Genomic DNA, 17,556 nt, shown 5'->3' with positions numbered 1-17,556 from the left:
AGTGAGTTTATAGACGGTCACCAGGTCCCCCCTCAGCCTTCTCTTGTGGAGGCTGAATAGGTTCAGGTCCCGCAGTCTCTCACTGTAGGGTCTGCCCTGTTGTCCCCGGATCATGCGGGTGGCCCTCCTCTGGACCCTCTCCATGTTGTCCACATCCCTCCTGAAATGGGGCGCACAGAACTGGACACAATACTCCAGCTGCGGCCTGACCAGCGTCGCATAGAGGGGGAGGATCACCTCCCTGGCTCTACTCGAGATGCACCTGTGGATGCACGACAAGGTCCGGTTAGCCCTGCCAACCATGACCTCGCATTGTCGGCCCATGTTCATCTTGGAGTCAATAATGACACCAAGATCCCTTTCCGCCTCCGTGCTCTCAAGTAGGGAGCTCCCCATCGTATAAGTGTGCTGCTGGTTCCTACTACCCAAGTGCAGCACCCTGCACTTGTCCGTATTGAAACACATCCTGTTCCTGTTTGCCCACCCCTGTAACCTATCCAGATCCTTCTGCAATCTCTCTCTCCCTGCTAGCGTGCTCACCTCCCCCCAAATTTTGGTGTCATCAGCGAATTTAAACAGGTTGCTTTCCACCCCAACATCAAGATCGCTGATGAAGAAATTGAACAGCGCAGGCCCCAGGACCGAGCCCTGGGGGACTCCACTACCCACCTCCCCCCAAGTCGAGTATGATCCATCCACCACCACCCTCTGAGTGCGACCCTTCAGCCAATCTGCAATCCATCTGACTGTGTAGGCATCTATGCCACAGTCGCCTAGTTTATTAATTAGGATGGGGTGAGAGACGGTGTCAAAGGCCTTGCTGAAGTCCAGAAAGACTACATCCACCGCGACACCTGCGTCCATGGCCTTTGTGACCTGATCATAAAAGGCAATCAGGTTGGTCTGACATGATCTCCCCCTAATAAATCCATGCTGATTGCCCCTGAGCATCATCTCGGATGCCGGCCCATCACAAATGTGCTCCTTGATGATCTTCTCAAAGAGTTTCCCCAGGATTGAGGTAAGACTGACGGGCCTATAATTGCCCGGGTCCTCCCTTTTCCCTTTTTTGAAGATGGGGACCACATTAGCTACCTTCCAATCGTCTGGCACCTGGCCCAAGCACCACGATCGCTCGTAGAGCCGTGCCAGGGGCCCTGCAATAACCCCAGCCAGCTCCCTCAGCACCCTGGGGTGGAGAGCATCCGGACCCGCTGACTTGAACGCGTCCAGCCCCTCCAGAAGCTCTCTAACCCGGTCCTCCCCAACCTGAGGTCTGAAGGCGATCCCCTCGCGTCCGGCTTCTATCACAGCAGGGAAGTCCCGGTCCCTGCACAAGAAAACGGAGGTGAAGAATTGGTTAAAGAGGTCCGCTTTATCCTCTGACGCAACCACCAGATTGCCCCGCATATCCTGCAGGGGCCCCACATTACCCGGCGCCTTCTTCATCCTCCCAATATATTTGAAAAAGGACTTTTTGTTATCCTTAATCCTGGACGCTAATCCGAGCTCTATCTCCGCCTTGGCCTTCCTAACAGCCCGCCTGCAGGCCCGAGCAGAGGAGGTATACTCCTCTTTGGAGATTACACCCCCCTTCCACCGGGCGTACGCCACCCTTTTGGCAAGCAGGCATTCCCGGACACCCTTGGTGAGCCAGGGGGGCTTTTGGACACTCCTGCCCGCCTTGCTTCTTGTCGGGATGGACACCCCTTGGGCCCCGAGTATCGTTTCCTTAAGGAACGACCACTCCTCTTGGACGCTGAGTTCCTCTGCCCTCAAGGACCCCAGTTCCTCTCCCACTAATCTCCTCATCTCACTGAAGTTGGCCCTCCTGAAGTCTAGGGCCACCACCTTGCTGCGGGCCCTTGACACTCTACGCTGGATGGTGAATTCCAGCACGCGATGATCACTATTGCCCAGGTGGTCAAGAACCTGGAGGCCTCTTACCAGGTCGTCGCCTGCGGCCAGGACCAGGTCCAGCAGAGCATCTCCTCTGGTGGGACTGTGCACCTCCTGAATCAAGTGGAGGTCCTGCAACTCGGCCAAGAACCTCCTGGAGCGGTCCGTCCCGGCTGACTGCTCCTCCCAGCAGATGTCCGGGTAATTAAAATCGCCCATGACAACTACATCCCTTGCTTTTAGTGTCTCCGCAAGCTGGCCTGAAAATTCCCTGTCCAGCTCCTCCTCCTGATTGGGGGGTCTGTAATAGACCCCCACCGTCAAATCCCTCTCGCCTTGCCCCCCCTGGATCTTGACCCAGAGCACTTCAGCTCGCCCTTCCCCTGACCCCATACTGCTGGCAGAGGATGTGTAGTGCTCCTTGACATAAAGTCCCACCCCCCCCCCTGATACCCACAGGCATGCCAGAATAAGGAACATGGCTTTAAGTGAAGAGGTAATGTACAGGAAGAAAAAGTAACTATAGTATACTACATACTTACTTACCTTTGCACCCCTTGCCCTGATGGCGTCTCCTCGTCTTCCTGCAGCCCCCTCCCCCGGCGAGTCTAGTTTAAAGCTCGCCGTACGAGATCAGCCAACCTGGAAGAGAAGACACGCTTGCCATTAGGGGAGAGATGAAGCCCATCCCGCCCCAGCAATCCCCCCTCCCGAGAGCATGGGTCATTGTCAAGGAACCCAAGGCCTGCCCGGCGGCACCAGCTGCGTAAGCGATGGTTGACCTCACCAATGCAGGCCCCGAGCCTCTGTCCCCGCCCCCTCGCCAGAAGAAGAGAGGAAAAAACCACCTGCGCCCCCGTCTCCTTCAGCCTGGTCCATTGCTACCCGTGGTTCTCCCTTTTCAGTTCTGCCATCTTAGCATCTGACACCATAGACTATAGCCTGCAAAAGCTCATACCTCTCCAAACCAGCTTGTCTCCAAGGTGCTCTCCCCACCGCCCCACCCCCCATGTCCTACCTTCTGCCTGACTTCAGGCTAGCCTGGTGAACTACCTCTCTGCCATCTTTCTGGTATGTGGCTCTATCTGCTGTTTAATCCAGTCCCAAATGTCTCTCCCCACACAAGTTCTGGCAGGATTTTCTTCCTGGAGAAGACTGACATAATATGATGTGAGCTTCTGTCTCCTCTCAACCAGCCTTGTTCTTCTGCATTTTTCTTCTTCTTGGATAGAAAGGAGGAATTATCTGCTCCATTTCACCCCTTCCCTTGTCTAGGTCACTCTGTTCCACTTCTCTCCTGATCTAACACTCAAGTCCCCTCCTTACTTTCCTCCTCAACCCTTATAACATGCACATGCTTTAGCCTCCTCTGTGTTTTAATAACAAACACCTGAATAGTGCTTCCTTCTCCTTTTTACCCCATACTTGCTAGAAGTGCTGTCTACAACTGCTGTCTAGTGTGCTCTATGCCAGCTCCGTCCTGGGGCCTGCCCTTTGCACACCGTTGAAATAGTCCTTGCCAAACCAGAACCAGTCCCTTCTTGACTCCTTAGTTATGGTATTTACTTGAACACAAGATGAGGTTTTTTTCCCCCACCAATCAGCATGGGAGAGAGCCCCTCATCTGGTAATTGCATACAAGGACAGTCTTGCCTGCAAGCACAATTCAGCTTCTGTCTCTGCAGGTATTTTGCAGACTTACCTGCCTGTGTGTAGCCAAATTGGAATCTGGGCCTGTTTCTGACCCTGTGGTTTGTAGATGTGTCTAGCTGTCAGCTCAAGGACAGCATGGCTCCTACTCACCCCTTGTTGTTCAATTTCTTGATTTGCTGCGTGCAAGCACCACTGTCCTGCTTGTTGCTCAGATCCGTAGCAGGCCTGGATTCTCTTAACGCACCCTCTGGTCAGAAATGAAGTCTTGCAGGTGCCTTTCACTTGACTTCTGGAAGGCTCAGCGCTGTTTCCATCCAGAGAGGTGAAACTCGAACATAAGCTGCTCCTTGTCCTCTCTCAGGCATTTCAAGGTCCCTCTGCCTGCTGTTTCTCACTCTATCAAAGAGCAGATGCCCACGAGCCGCATCTCCTTCTGCCTCCACGCAGGAGGGAGGAGCTTCCGTTCACCTCTGCAGAGCTTACGCGCTTCCCTTCAAATCCATTCTTGCTGCTCAGGTTTTCGAAGGCAAAGACAACAGGCTGCTGTTATCCTGAGATTGGCCTGTCTTACCATGTATTCCCTGGTCTGCCTACCTTCATCTGTCATCTTTTGTCAGCCCCGGGGAGCAGGATCTGTTTCATTAGTTTGGGTAGCACCTTACCTGGTACAGTGGGACTGTGATTTGTGGCTGGGACTCCTTGCCACTGTGATGATATGCATATCAGTGGTGTGCAAATGTTCAGCTACTCCAGTAATCAGGCCATGGTTTTGTGAATCTAAATATGGCTTTAGGAGTCTGACTTCAGACTTCTATTTTTGAAGCACTCGGCCATGTGCATTTTTAACCGTAATTGGAGTTCTGGCTTTTTCTGCCTGTTCAGATTGCGTGAATTGCGGTGTTGATGGCTTCCTCTTATGCTGCTGCGCGTCCTGGTTTGTATTAGATCCAAAACTAAAAATATGAATGAGAGGCCTTGCTGCTACACTTGGATGTGAGCTGTGCTGCTCAGTGCATGTGCGCCAGGTCATAATGCGGAGAGTCAGATGATGGGATTACTAAAAAAATGACGTGGTTTTGCCTACCTCCTTTGCTTATGATGACCCGACCAAAGGATCCTAGGCATTGGCAGTGGCAAACATGTCAATTCTGTGTCCCTGTCAGTGGAGGATGATCTCTATGGAATATTTACATGTTCAACCTGTATGGTGTGGCCTCCATTGATACCTTTGAGATGTATTCAACAGTCGGTCAGGGGTGTTGCTGGTACTTGGTCTAAAATCAAGAAATGAATGTTTTTGCATTATGCTAATGAGCCAGCATAAGCAGTCGTCTTGTGTTCGTTTTCCCCAACGTCTGCGTAATCTGTAGAATTCCGGGTTGGTTGGTTGGTACGTGCAACGTATGCTGTTGAGGAACGGAAAACGCCTTAAAGAGTTCTCTAGTCCCAGGTGTGTTTCCATTTATGTTTATAATAAAAAGTCTTTTTAATACTACTTTAAAGTCTTATCTGGACAAACAGTAGCTGGCTAATCTCAAATGAAGGAAGAGAAAGATCAGTCTCTCCTACCGGTCCTTGCCTTCTGTGTCCCAACAGTTCAGAGTCGTATGGTTTTTGGTGCTGTTACATGTCGGTCTACAAAAAGCTTACCGTTGGATCTTCTAATCTTTGGGTTTTTTTCCAGGAGAAAAACTAGACTACAAAGCCTGCGAGGCGCTGGAAGAGATTTTCAAACGGGTCCAGTTCAAAATTGTTGATTTGGAGCAAACAAACTTGGATGAAGATGTAAGTAACAGTTCCCGTTACCTCACTTATCATAGCCTTTTGTCTCCAAGCCTGAGAGAAGTCTGCCTGCTTTCTCTGTGTTGTCCAGCATTGTCCGGTTCTGAGCTCTTGTGCACACAGGTTAGTGAACAGCTGGATGGGAACATCCAAATTAAGACCATCGCTTGACATTATATTGCGCTTGGTATTATCCCCTTTCCTGTTCTCATGTACACATTTTCTTGTTCTTGCTGTCTCTATGCTTCCAGAGTCCAGATGGCCAGGATTCAAGTGGAGCTCAAAGTAAGATCCCAAATCATTGTGAATTAGGGATAGGTATGAACATTCTTTTCATATGATCAAAGGTGACTGGAAGGCTCTTTCCTGGCTGGAAGCTGAGTTCAGATTTCTCATTCCAACCTTTTGTGCTGCATTAGCTTGCAGAACAAGCTCTTTGTTCATGGTCTGTGTATTGTCTAGGTGTGATTAGGGGATGCCCCTCACTGCAAAATTATCCTGTAGGTCCCAATGGGTAAGTGAAGGATGGATGCATCTTTAGCTGCTTTGGTACAGTGGGACCATGCTGCAGTAACCCTTTAAGGTCAAGACCTGGGCTTATGCTCTTAGTAGCTTATTTCACCACTGACCCATTTGGTAATTTTGCTCTTAAAGATTGGGGATCGAGTCCAGCTTTGGGCCACTTGGGTATACTTCTGCTTTGGGCCACTTCTTATCTCTGTGATCACTCCACCCGACTCTTCTGTACAGATGTGCCCAAAGTTCATGCCAACCTCGCGCCTCTTAAAACAGTGAGGCAAGTGAAATCTCCCAGATGCCAAGCTGCCGTCTCAGCCTTGTTCCCTCGAAAACGGAGCCGATTCTTTACTACCACTTCAGTCCTTTGCATCTTTTCTCTGTAGTCATTAGTATCTAATCTCCCAAAGCTTCCAGGTTACCATGGGTCGTATTTGGGGTTGGGGGGAAACTAATTATAGGTCCCCTCGCTTTATAAGCGGCTTTTCTTGCGAGTTGAAATTTTACTCCTGTTGGTCACGATGACCTGACTGACTATGGGAAAGTGAAGATGTCCAGAACTCTTAAAAGTTGGCTGCTACCAAGGTCTTAAATAGTTAAAGGAAGGGTGGGTGTTAATATTTCATTGTCTTTAGAAGTGCAAATCATCTTTATTAGAGTATTTAGAGTATTTTTTTTCATGCTCTAGATGCTTAGGACCAGTGATGCTTTCCTGTATCTACTAAAAATACTTCTGATGCAGTCTAGGATTACATTGGTCTCTCTCTTCATGGCTGTGTCATGCTAGCAGTTCATACTCACCTGTGATCAACTGGTACATCCAGGTTTTTCTCCTGCTATTCTCTCAAATGGATTAGTTCCCAGTTGAGACTAGGAAATTATTGGTTTTAGCCCGTGTAAATGACCTTGCACTTGGTACCTTTACACTTCCTGTGGATGGGAAGAACAGAAATGAGATGATCATCCAGTGCTTCTTGCGGTGTATGATATGAATGCTGTAGACTGGTTGATTTGGTTTTTCAGGCTAGTTACTTGGCATACTATGTTTCTGGCATATTTCCTCATAAAACAAAAGGGGGGTCATTTAACAGTGTTTACCTCACTAAGAAGCTTTTGCTGGTGCATCATGCTTCCTTGGAATCCCTTCTTCAGCTGTGACCAGCCTTTTTATCTCCATGGTGGATTTCTTAATATAGTTTAGGCTACACCTTAGGTGACTTTCTGATGGAGGTTGGTTAAGCCATGAGCTCCCAAATGATGTGCTTAGAAACTTTGTATTCATCATCCTAAAACTAAGCAAAATCCACCTAGCTCTCTAGGGAATCCTCCTGCCTTGTTTCTTAGGTATGGACCAAATGAACTCGTAGATGTTTTCGGTTTCCAGTTTACATATGTGGGTGGTGTTGATCCTTTGGCCTCTCGGTGTGATGTGGATGAGGGATAAACTCAACAATTTGTTTCAGTTAGGGCAGGTGTTTTGTGAGAAATCTTTCTCATTTATAAAGTGAGAGCTTACTACAGGGTGTTGGCTTTGCCTATAGCTGATTTGTCAGGGTTCAGACGTGTTCTTGTGGGCTAGAGCTTCCAGCCCATAGACATCTAAGTAAGTCTTTCCTCGCCCTTCTTAGCTGCTGTGGACAGAGTCTGAAAGGAAACAGCCAACAGCAGCTGATGTCAAGAGGCAAGGTGAAAGAGAGAGCCACATCCTACTGCAGGCTACCGCAGCTGGCCCAGAGGCCATTCTGCCTCCTTTGCTATGGCCATGCTTGTAGCCCTTCATGGATATAGAGGGAGTGTTTTTCTGTGCTGGTCAAGCTGTCTTAGTGGGGACATGACAGCTGTGCTGAGTGAAACTGTTTTGTACCAGTCAAGTAAAGATCTCCCCATGAGCAAGTTACGTGGTTGAGCTGTGGCTTTGCAGGCATAACTCTGCTAGTGCTACAGGGAGTTTGCTGACATGGTTCTGTCTGTTGGGGTTCATAGCTCTGACATGAACTGCCAATATAGCTGTGCCAGCAGACAGCTGCAGGAGAACCCTGGCCACCGTTTTTCTTCTGGGAGGTGGGATGTCAGAGAGCTATTCATTTGTCAATGTTGCAGTGGGTTTATACCAGGACATTCCGTTCTGGTAATTGGCTGAAGTAGCTACACTTGCTGTAATCCAGTTAGATCAGTGCAGGATTTGCACCAATTTTAACTCAAACCATTTTAAATCAGCTTTTTAATTAAATTGATGCAACTCCCATGTTTAAGCAAGGCTCCAACTCTGAACACCTCTGCTCAGTTTCTGAATGACACCTCATTGTTGGAGTCCCCACATATAGTTTTTGGAGGAGAAAGTAGTGGCAGTGAGTGCCGTATGTGCCCCATGAAACTGAGGAACTTTGTTTCGTCTGTAATCGGAAGAATGCATTAACCGGTTCACTTGTGTCTGAGTTTCCGAAGTGGACAGGTTGGAACTCTGCGCTGCCTCTGGAGGTCAGGCTCGTTGGCAGAAGACTGATAGATGGCACGTCTGTGCTATTTGTTGCTGGTCTGTTCATGTTCCCTGGACAAACGAGCTCCACGTCTGACATTGTCACTTGAGTAACTTTCAACAGGACACAACACTTTCCCCACATCCCTCCAATTAATTGGACGGAGTAACCTCATCTCTGGATGAAGCTGACCCAACCCCAGCCCCTTCTGTTGTTCAGTCCCATGTAATATCCACAGGGCTCAGTCCTGTTCCCTTTGCAGTCACTGAAAATTTTGGCTTTGTCATCAATCCCACCCAGAGCCACTGGAGCCTGTACAGCAAGGTCATTTCATGTTTGCATTGGGCTCCACTGGCTTCTTGTCCATACCTAGGCCACTTACTTGAATTTGAGTCTCAGCTGAGGGGTCAGAGTGTCTTGAGCTTCCCCGAGCAGCCTGCCCAGGGGCCGAGGGGAAAAAGGAAACGAAGTAGAGCAGTGTCAGATGGCCCAGACCCCAGCATGCTGGAATAATCCACATGAGCTTCAGGGGAGCTGCAGAAAAGTGTCCCAGGGTTTTAGAGGAATAATCAAGTGCTGCTCGTTGCTTTTCAGAAAGGAATGGCTGAGAAAAGTGACCCAACCACAGGATTAAATCCCTTGTGTGCGTTGGGGGTGGGGGGGATTCTCTTCCCAAACCTCCATCAGTATGAAGCCTGCTTACTGAATGGATCATTTCTAGGCAGGTCACTTCCTGGAGATAAAAAGCTGGCACTTGTCTGCCAGCCTTGCTGCTGTATCGGCTTTTCTGTGCTAGCCCAGCTCTATGTCAACTTTCTTGTTCTCTCTCCACCCCCTTCCCTCTTATTTTCCAGGGTGCCTCGGCGTTATTTGACATGATTGAGTATTATGAGTCAGCAACGCACCTCAACATCTCGTTTAACAAACACATCGGCACCCGAGGCTGGCAGGCAGCCGCACACATGATGAGAAAGGTTGGTGTTAGCTCTTGAGTATTTTTAGCATTTGTTTTTTAACTCATTGCTTGGGATTGTCCATAGAGACTAACATAGTGGGTCAAGAGAGGAAACCATTATGGTGCTTTGGAAGAGGCAGAGGAGGCTTACAGCAGTCCATCTGGGTGTGTGACAGCTGCTTCCTTCATCTCTCTAGCCTATCCTGTGATGAGCAGAAGATGAACCAAATCAATTTGTCTGTGTCATTCGCCCCATTTAATTCAGCCATACATTTTATAGCAGTTCAGCCTCACTTGCTGTGGGATTGAAGCAGACAAACAGAATGGTTAAAATGGACCAGCTGACACGGGCTGTAAAGTGGGAAAGTACCTCCCTCAAGACCATATCATTATTTGCTGGTCCATGCACATAGCTACAAGTCATTGTAGTGCCAGACTTCAGTGCTATTGAAACTTGGTTGACCTGCCAGTTTCTAGTGCGTGCACATAAAACATTACAGGTCTGGTGTTGAGCTTTCCTGGGAAGTCCCATCTGGTATTTGCAGTGTTGCGGGGAAGGCGGAAGATTTGTATCATGACTAAGGCTCTGCCTTGTGATTTGAAAGACCTTGGCCCAGCTGCCAGCCTTTGTGTCATCTGAGCATACCTTTAATATCTGTCCACTGACACACTGAATGAGATTAGTCTGGGAAAACCGCAGCTCTGCCCCCAGGGAAAATATTGTGACCACATGATGCAACCTTTGAACTCGACTAAAACTACTCTAACCCCAAAAGCTTAACCCTGATTCCAACTCAGGGTGCCTCCCTTTCCGGTCAGTTGTTAGCACACAGGCCATCTCCAAGAAGGAGTGTCCTTGTTTTTATAGCTGAGCTATTTAAAATGGCTTCCTTAAAGTCATGAAGGAAATGTGTAGCAGAGCTCTCGAGTTTATGGAGCTCTGCACCCTAAGTGATCTTTCCTCTTAAAACTCCTGTAAAGCTTGAAGCCAGGTGACAAAGACTTTGTTCAAAACAACCCATGAAGTATTAATAGTGCCCCCCACCCCCAGCTCAAACACCTTTCTTAGCAGAGTAACTGATATACAGCAATGTGTATGGAGCTGTTGTGTGAAGATGATGCAGTGAGTAGTGAAAAGCTTCTCCCACGCTAACCTTGCCTGGGTGTACTGTACAAGGTTAGGTAACAGGCACGATGCGTGCCATGCTCGTTGGGCAAAGTATTTGTGTTCACCAAAATAATGTGCATGTTTGTGTCATGGAGCCGGGCTCCTCGACAGCCTTCAGCTCTTTGGGTAATGGAGACCGGCAGAAATATTCTGTGCAGCATTCTGTTATGGTGTGCAAGGGATCTCACTACCCACTCACCACAGTATCACAGCAGCACTTGGTACCTTAGAGCTTCACACTTTCAGAGCACTCTACAGACACCAATTCCTTTTGACATTTATGACTCCACCTTGTTTCTACTCCTGTAACATGGTATCATGAGCAAGTAGAAGTCTGCTTGCAAAATAAGATGAAAGTAGAATTGAGGTAAATCCTTCTACAGTTCTGTTACAGCGCAGCAGAATCATGTTGTGCCCGTGGTTTTGTCTAATGAGTGCCTGTAGTAAACATCAGGACTCTGGAAATCCAAATTCCAGCAAACAGGGTTAGCTGGTATCTGATACCCGTCCTCTCCATTACTCGGGCTCTGATGTGAGGACTGCTTTCATAGCAGGGTACTTTGCAAAAGATTGTTGTTCTGCCACCGCCCCCTCTTCCCAGTCACTTTTTGCACCATGCAACTGAAGTGAAATCAGGACTTGGTGAAAGGTGCCATGGTAATTGTGCCAGAAATACTGTTTACAGATCTGCCCCTTTTCACACTTTTTTTTTTTTTGAGCTTAATATAGTTTAAAAAATCCTATGAAGTTTTAATTAGGTTGCAGAGTCAACATTCGCATCGGGAGATGCCAGACTTCACTGTTGCCTTAGTTCTGCCCTGTGCGTCCAGCCTTTGTGTGGAGTGAGGCTGAAGTCCTGTGCGTGCGATGGTGTCAGTGTAAGGTCAGTGGAATGCACGCAGGTCTAGAGCAGGATTAAGGCTGCACCAGAAACCACAGGCCCAGCATTTCTTAAATTCCCTGAGCATTAGTGTATTGATGGATGGGGTGTGAGCCACAGGTACTGTCTAAGGGTTATGTCCTGTCTAAGGCCAGATCAGTTTGACACCCCTGCCCTACTGCCTTGCTTTTGTATCAGGAAGCAACTGAGAAGAATCCATATTCCCTCCCCCATCTCATCCCATCCCACATTGTTTCCTGCCTAGGCAGCTCCTGATGCAGTGTCTGGTGCCATGTTTGCTGGTGCTCTGGACCCATCTCCTTGGAATGTTCCTATCACCATATTTTAACTTGTGGCCAAAAGATCCATGAGACATGAATAACGTGAGGGAAATGTCCCTGGTCTTCTCTGTGCCAGGGGCTCATCTTCAAAACAACAGTATGCCTGGCTGCTTTTCTTGTGAGCATTCAGTAATGTTTATGACGTACCTTGAGGCTCGTTGATCAAGGCAAGTTGGACAAAGGGTCTTCAGAGCTGATCTGCAGTTGGATTTTTCTGTTGGAATATGTGTCTGCTTTGATGGCGTGCAATGGCTCTGATGTGGCTGAATAACAACCATCTCCCCTCTGCCTTTCTTTTCCAGACCAACTGCCTGCAGTACCTGGATGCTCGCAACACGCCTCTTCTGGATCACTCGGCACCCTTCGTGGCTCGTGCTCTACGCATCAGTAGCAGCCTGGTCGTGTTGCACTTGGAGAATGCCAGCCTGTCTGGGCGCCCGCTCATGTTACTAGGTGAATAGCCCAAAGAGATGCATTTTGAGCCATGGTCCTGGCCCTACTCCTAAACTGACCACATGTTCTAGGAGGCTGCACTTGTGCCTCTGGGTGCCTTGTGCCACGGTGCCATAATTCTGCCTCCATGGAAGTACAGTACAGCCTTTCCCATCCTTAGCAGCCTCAGGGGCAGGGGTCGTGGCTCTGTCAGGTCACAGAGTTTGCAGGGCACCCTGAGGAGGTTTGCCCTGTAGGGATCTGATTGCTATGCTCTCCCAGGTGAGACCGGCCAAGCTGCAGCATTGCAACAGTCCAGCTGGCTTGAAACGTCTGTGAAAAGGTTTTAGACTTACCGTACTAACAGGTCTCATGGTGCTGCGTGCTGACCTGGTTGAAGGGGGTACAGCACTGCTCTCTTAAGATTTGCGTAAGCGAGCAGTGGAAGGATAGGGGATGGATGGGAGTCATCCACACACCTGCAGTTCTGAGCGTTCAGAGGTGTGCTCAGACTCTCTCCTGACAAAATACTAAACCACTTGGAGCAGCCATGGCTGTTTGGGCAGCGAACTGTCATGGGCTGGAGCTAGGCCTTGTACTGAGAGCAAGCATGGGTTGGTCACAGAGGCAAGCCAAGAGGTGGCTCTCAGTAATAAGTTGCTGTAACTACCCATGCAACTGCTGGCATCAGAGCTGTGTTCTTGTGTATCTGATGGGTTGGACAGCAGCTCCCATGGTAAATAGCTCCTGGATAGCCATACAGGTGTGATCTTGATGTGAAATATTGAGCTTTACCCTGCCTGTAGTACCCCTGCTGGCCAGGGGATCTCTAGTATCAGGATTGCCCTGGTTAAGGGTGTGACTGCACAGCCCTTCGGCTAAGTGCAGAAATGGGGGAGGGCATAAGGGGCAGAGTATGGGTTCCCTGCCTGCAGGAAGCCACAAGAAGCATCCTGGGATGCATGTCCCAGGTCCAATGTCTCCTGAGCAGAGCCTAGGCTGGTGTGCTGCAGCTCTACTCTGCTCTTGCATCAGTGGCTGCCTTTCAGACATGGAGCTCTGCCACTTTCCAGCCTCAAGCATTTAGACACCCAATGTTCTCCTGATTACACCCTGATGTTTCAGGAGAAACACTGCAGAACATGATGTGGTGCTAAGAATGGGCTGTAGGGACTGTTTGCCTACAGTGCATGGCCCTGCACACCATCCAGAATGAATTAATAATCAACTGGGAGCAGTAGAAACTAACAGGCCCACAGCAATAATTTATGAAGCTTCAAGTCTTGTCATCTCCTGTTACATGCTGTCCCAGGCGTTCCGTGTTTTCGTGCACAGCTCCCCTGCTCCATGTGGTCTTTTGTTCCGTTAGCTGAAGCTTTCTTTTCTGCTGTCTTGTTTTTTAGCAACGGCTCTGAAAATGAACATGAACCTTCGGGAGCTGTACCTGGCTGATAACAAACTGAATGGCCTGCAGGATTCTGCTCAGCTTGGCAATCTGCTGAAGTTTAACTGCTACATACAGATACTGGACCTGCGGAACAACCACATCCTGGACTCAGGTGCAGAAGCCTTATCTTTCTGCTTTGCCTTCTCAGACTTGTTGCAGAGAATGAGCTCCATTGGAAGTTCCATGCGGGATGTGAGAGCTTGTCAGCTCCAGTGTCGTGCTCCAAGCTGGCTTGAAATATCTGTCCTTTAAAAGCACACTAAATCTTCCTTCCTCTCTGTCTGAATGTTTTTCCCCAAGCCATCGTTCTAACCCCACTCTCCAAACAGGGAATGTCTAAATCCTCAACTCTTTTAACAAAGTTAGTTTGAGCTCTCGCTTGAGTCAGAGCACAACCATGGAGAAGTGAAGCCAGGTGAAATGTGCTCGGGGAAGACCAGGGCAGATGCTACCTTAGGCAGTTGCTGTCAAGGCAGCGCTCACTATGGTAGAATCCTACGGTTGGAAGGGACCTCAGAGGTCCTACATGCAGGAGTGCAGGTAATGCCCAGTGTTATGACCTGAGCAGCACCAGTCAGTAGAAAGAAAGAGTTGTAGCTGCTAGGCGACATCACGTCTCGATAAGTGCAGTCTTCTCTTTCCACAGGCCAGGAGTTAGTTTGAGGTTTTGAGCAGCAGAAGAGGCCTCAGGCCGGGCAGATTTGACAGAGGTTTGTGGAAAAACCTTTTCTGTACTTCACTGAGAACACCTGTAGCAGGCAGCACCAGCACTGGCACCCAGTGGAAAGTGGAGATGAGAGCTGCGTGCTTCCAATTTCAGAGTTGAAATAAGTGTCTTTGAAAGCAGCTTAAGTGTTTTTAAGGTATTGTAGCAGTCTGAGCCATGTAAACCTCTCCAAGTGCTTAAGGGAGCTTTTGAGCTGCCTAGATCCCATTAAGGAACCTGTTATCCTGATGGTGAAGTGTCACTTCCCCATTATACAAAAGCCAAGATGTTGCAAAACATCTGCGTAGTTCTGTAATGTGGGGACCTGTTCCCTTCTTGGTCAGCTGAGGTACCTCTTCACATCCCTGGGCACTTGAAATAGCTGTGACTTAGTGTTGCTGAAATAGCTTTCTGAATTTCCTGATTGGAATCTGGCTGTTCTCAATGAGACCTGCTGACCCTTTCCAAGATGGTTACCCAAATGTTGTTTGCTAACGCAGATATTGTTATTGCCCGTGTTTTTTGTGTGCGCACATGTTTTTCCTGGTAGTGAGATAATCCTTGGACCACAACAGCTATGTGAAAGGCAAGGATTTTGAGGGGCGAGTCTTTTTCTTGAGCTAACTTCCTTTTTCAGACCTGATGAATACATCCCTGTACACACATCCTCTACAAAGCAACAGCAGAAATATACCTGTGCTTACATTCTGCTGTGTCCTGACCTGACCCAAGCTACTTTAAAATCATGCCATTTAAAATTAATATGTAACCGTCCTTTGGACGGGTCAGGCCTGGGCATTTGGCTCTTACAGAGGCAAGTTTTAATTCTGATTCAGTGACTATGTTAAGGGCATCTTCCCCTGCAGATGCCTTGCTCCCTGAAACAAATGAGCGCACCACATGCCTGCTGCAGCAGTTAATATGATATCCCCTTGGTGCTGCGCAGTATGGGAAGGTCCATTTGTGTTGCTTGCCTCCTGCAGCAATCGAAGCCTGAGCAAAAGACTGGATTAGATGAGGCAAGAAAAGTGCTGTTCAAGCCTGTGGTGTCTGTTAGCATCAGGCTGCTGGCACCGTGACTCCAGAGGTACTGGTCTGCAAGTGCTGACTGGTGCTTGTTCCCTAGGTTTGGCGTACGTCTGTGAGGGGCTGAAGGAGCAGCGAAAAGGTCTGATCACTCTGGTTTTGTGGAATAACCAGCTGACTCACACCGGCATGGCTTATCTGGGGATGACACTGGTGAGTGGAACTAATGGTGTTGGCATGGCCTTGCTGACAGAACAGCCGGCAGCTGAGCTGGGGTGGGAGGGAGGTGGGTGTAAGCTGGCCCATTTGCTTTCCCCGTTGTCTGGTGTTTGGACCCAGACCTCTGGAGTACCCGAATCAAGGAACTGGAGATCAGCAATGGGCAGGGCAGAGCAAGTGTAATGTTCCCAGAGACCTGTTTCCATTGTCTCAAATCAGAGAGAAGCAGCGCGCCTGTGGCAGAGGGGGTCAGGGCAGACGGGGACACTGGGTGGAGCAGAGAGCCCATTTTGGCAAAAGGATGAGAATTGGTGGGGGTGAGAGCTGGGGTCTGCTAAGCAGAGGATCCCCTTTACCTCCTGCATGCCTTTTGCTGCCTGCCCTGACCCTGCTGCTGCTCTGCTCCCCCTGGTCCCTGTCTGGATTCCTGCCTCTAGCTTCTCACTCCTGGGTTTTCCAGTCTTCAGTTTTCACTCGCTAGAATTTTCTTCCAGTTTCTCACCTTCTCCCTTGCTCGTCCCTGTCTTTCAGCTGCCTTCCATTACTCCTGTCACCCTCTGACACGCTGCCTCGTCCTTACAGAGTAGGCTTGCTTTTGCCCCCAGCCACAAGCTAGCAGCCACTTCCTGAAGCTGGGAAGGTGAAAGCTGTGGCTCCTGGCCCCCGCCTGGCCAGCAGCCACTCTCACTAATTATGCCATGGCTGAGCTGCTCAGGGCTTTAGTGCGTGGTATTCTAGGCAAGACTTTGTGCAGGGAGAAGGTCTGACGGTCTGGGGGCTCACACGGAGCAGAGGGGTGCTGGCAGTGTAGTGATTCAGCTTGTGACAGGTCGAAGGAGTGGGCTGGGAGCTGGGCCACGTTTGCACTCTATCATCCCAACGTTGGTTTCACCAGGTCAGTGATCCAGGGCCCCCTTCAGTCTGCAGGGGAGATTAAACTGCTAGTGTCCGTCAGACCTGGTGATCCAGGCTCAGCCCAAAATTGGTCTCCCTCCCTGACCTCCATGATGTAGTTGTGATTGCCAGAGTCCGCTCCACAGCAGAGGCATCGTACTCCTGCCTTCCTGCTGCTATAACATACTGTTTGGCTTCACTTTCCTGTCCTGCCTGCAGCCCCACACGCAGAGCCTGGAGACCCTGAACCTCGGTCACAATCCTATTGGGAATGAAGGGGTTCGCAATCTGAAGAACGGACTCATTGGAAACCGCTCCGTCCTGCGGCTGGGCTTGGCATCCACCAAACTCACGTGTGAAGGTAAAATAGGCGTTTGTTACGCTAAGTGCGTGCTGCTTTTAGGGCTATCCATCTGCAGGTCCCAAATACTGTTGCAGCGGGTGGTGGTATTTCATTACCATCTCTCCTCTCCCCTGAAATCCTTTCAACTCTAGGCAACTAGTGACCTTGCTCCCCTCTGCTAACTGGATAAGCACATCAGTGGTGACTGCCCTGACAGCCGGATTATGGAAGAGACCTCGGCCCAGCTCTCTCAGCCCATCAGGTTTTATAACTGCACAGGGGTTTGTTTTAGCTTGCAGCTAAAGTGATTGCTGCTTCTGAAATCATTTTATCCACAGACCAAGCCAGGACTTCGATTCAGGCACTTAACAGTGATCTAGCAGGTTGTTTTGAAGCTGTGCTGCGCACGTATTAAAACCAATTCCTCACAGGAGAGTCCATGACATGGACCTTTACCAGTATGTCCATGTCCATTTTAGAGGAGGAGAGGACAAGTGATTAGGCTACACCTCCCAGCAAGTGGGACCGGAGGTGTGAAGCCTTACTTCCAGGTCCTCTTTTACCATACTCGCGCTGTGTATGAACATTTAAACATTGTTCTTAGTTAAGATTTGGGAAAACCCACAGGGTGTTTCATAAAAGAAATGACAGCTGACATGGGAGATCCATGGGCTATTCTTTTTCTCTTCCTACATGACAAGAAAGTTTCATTTGTCCCTTAATTCCAGCAAATAACCCCTCTGCGTCGCACTGGCTTCATGGCATCCCACACATCCAGTGAAGCTGCCAGCAGCTGCAGCCTCAGCAGCAGCAATTCT

General features: G+C 49.2%; 1 protein-coding gene across 1 annotated transcript in view; it reads left to right on the top strand.

The window, feature by feature from the left end:
- PPP1R37 (protein phosphatase 1 regulatory subunit 37) overlaps positions 1 to 17,556 on the top strand; it is a 66,421-nt gene that overhangs the window by 39,339 nt on the left and 9,526 nt on the right. The window contains exons 5-10 of the mRNA XM_025214312.1: positions 5,237 to 5,337; positions 9,182 to 9,301; positions 11,974 to 12,124; positions 13,507 to 13,662; positions 15,383 to 15,495; positions 16,615 to 16,756. Of these exons, the coding sequence (XP_025070097.1) occupies positions 5,237 to 5,337; positions 9,182 to 9,301; positions 11,974 to 12,124; positions 13,507 to 13,662; positions 15,383 to 15,495; positions 16,615 to 16,756 (783 nt within the window). The remainder of the gene's footprint in view (positions 1 to 5,236; positions 5,338 to 9,181; positions 9,302 to 11,973; positions 12,125 to 13,506; positions 13,663 to 15,382; positions 15,496 to 16,614; positions 16,757 to 17,556) is intronic.

Source organism: Alligator sinensis, unplaced genomic scaffold (genome assembly GCF_000455745.1).
Source record: "Alligator sinensis unplaced genomic scaffold, ASM45574v1 scaffold107_3, whole genome shotgun sequence".
NCBI lineage: Eukaryota > Metazoa > Chordata > Crocodylia > Alligatoridae > Alligator > Alligator sinensis.
Note: the sequence above shows the minus strand (reverse complement) of the source record. Positions and strands in the feature narration are given on the sequence as shown.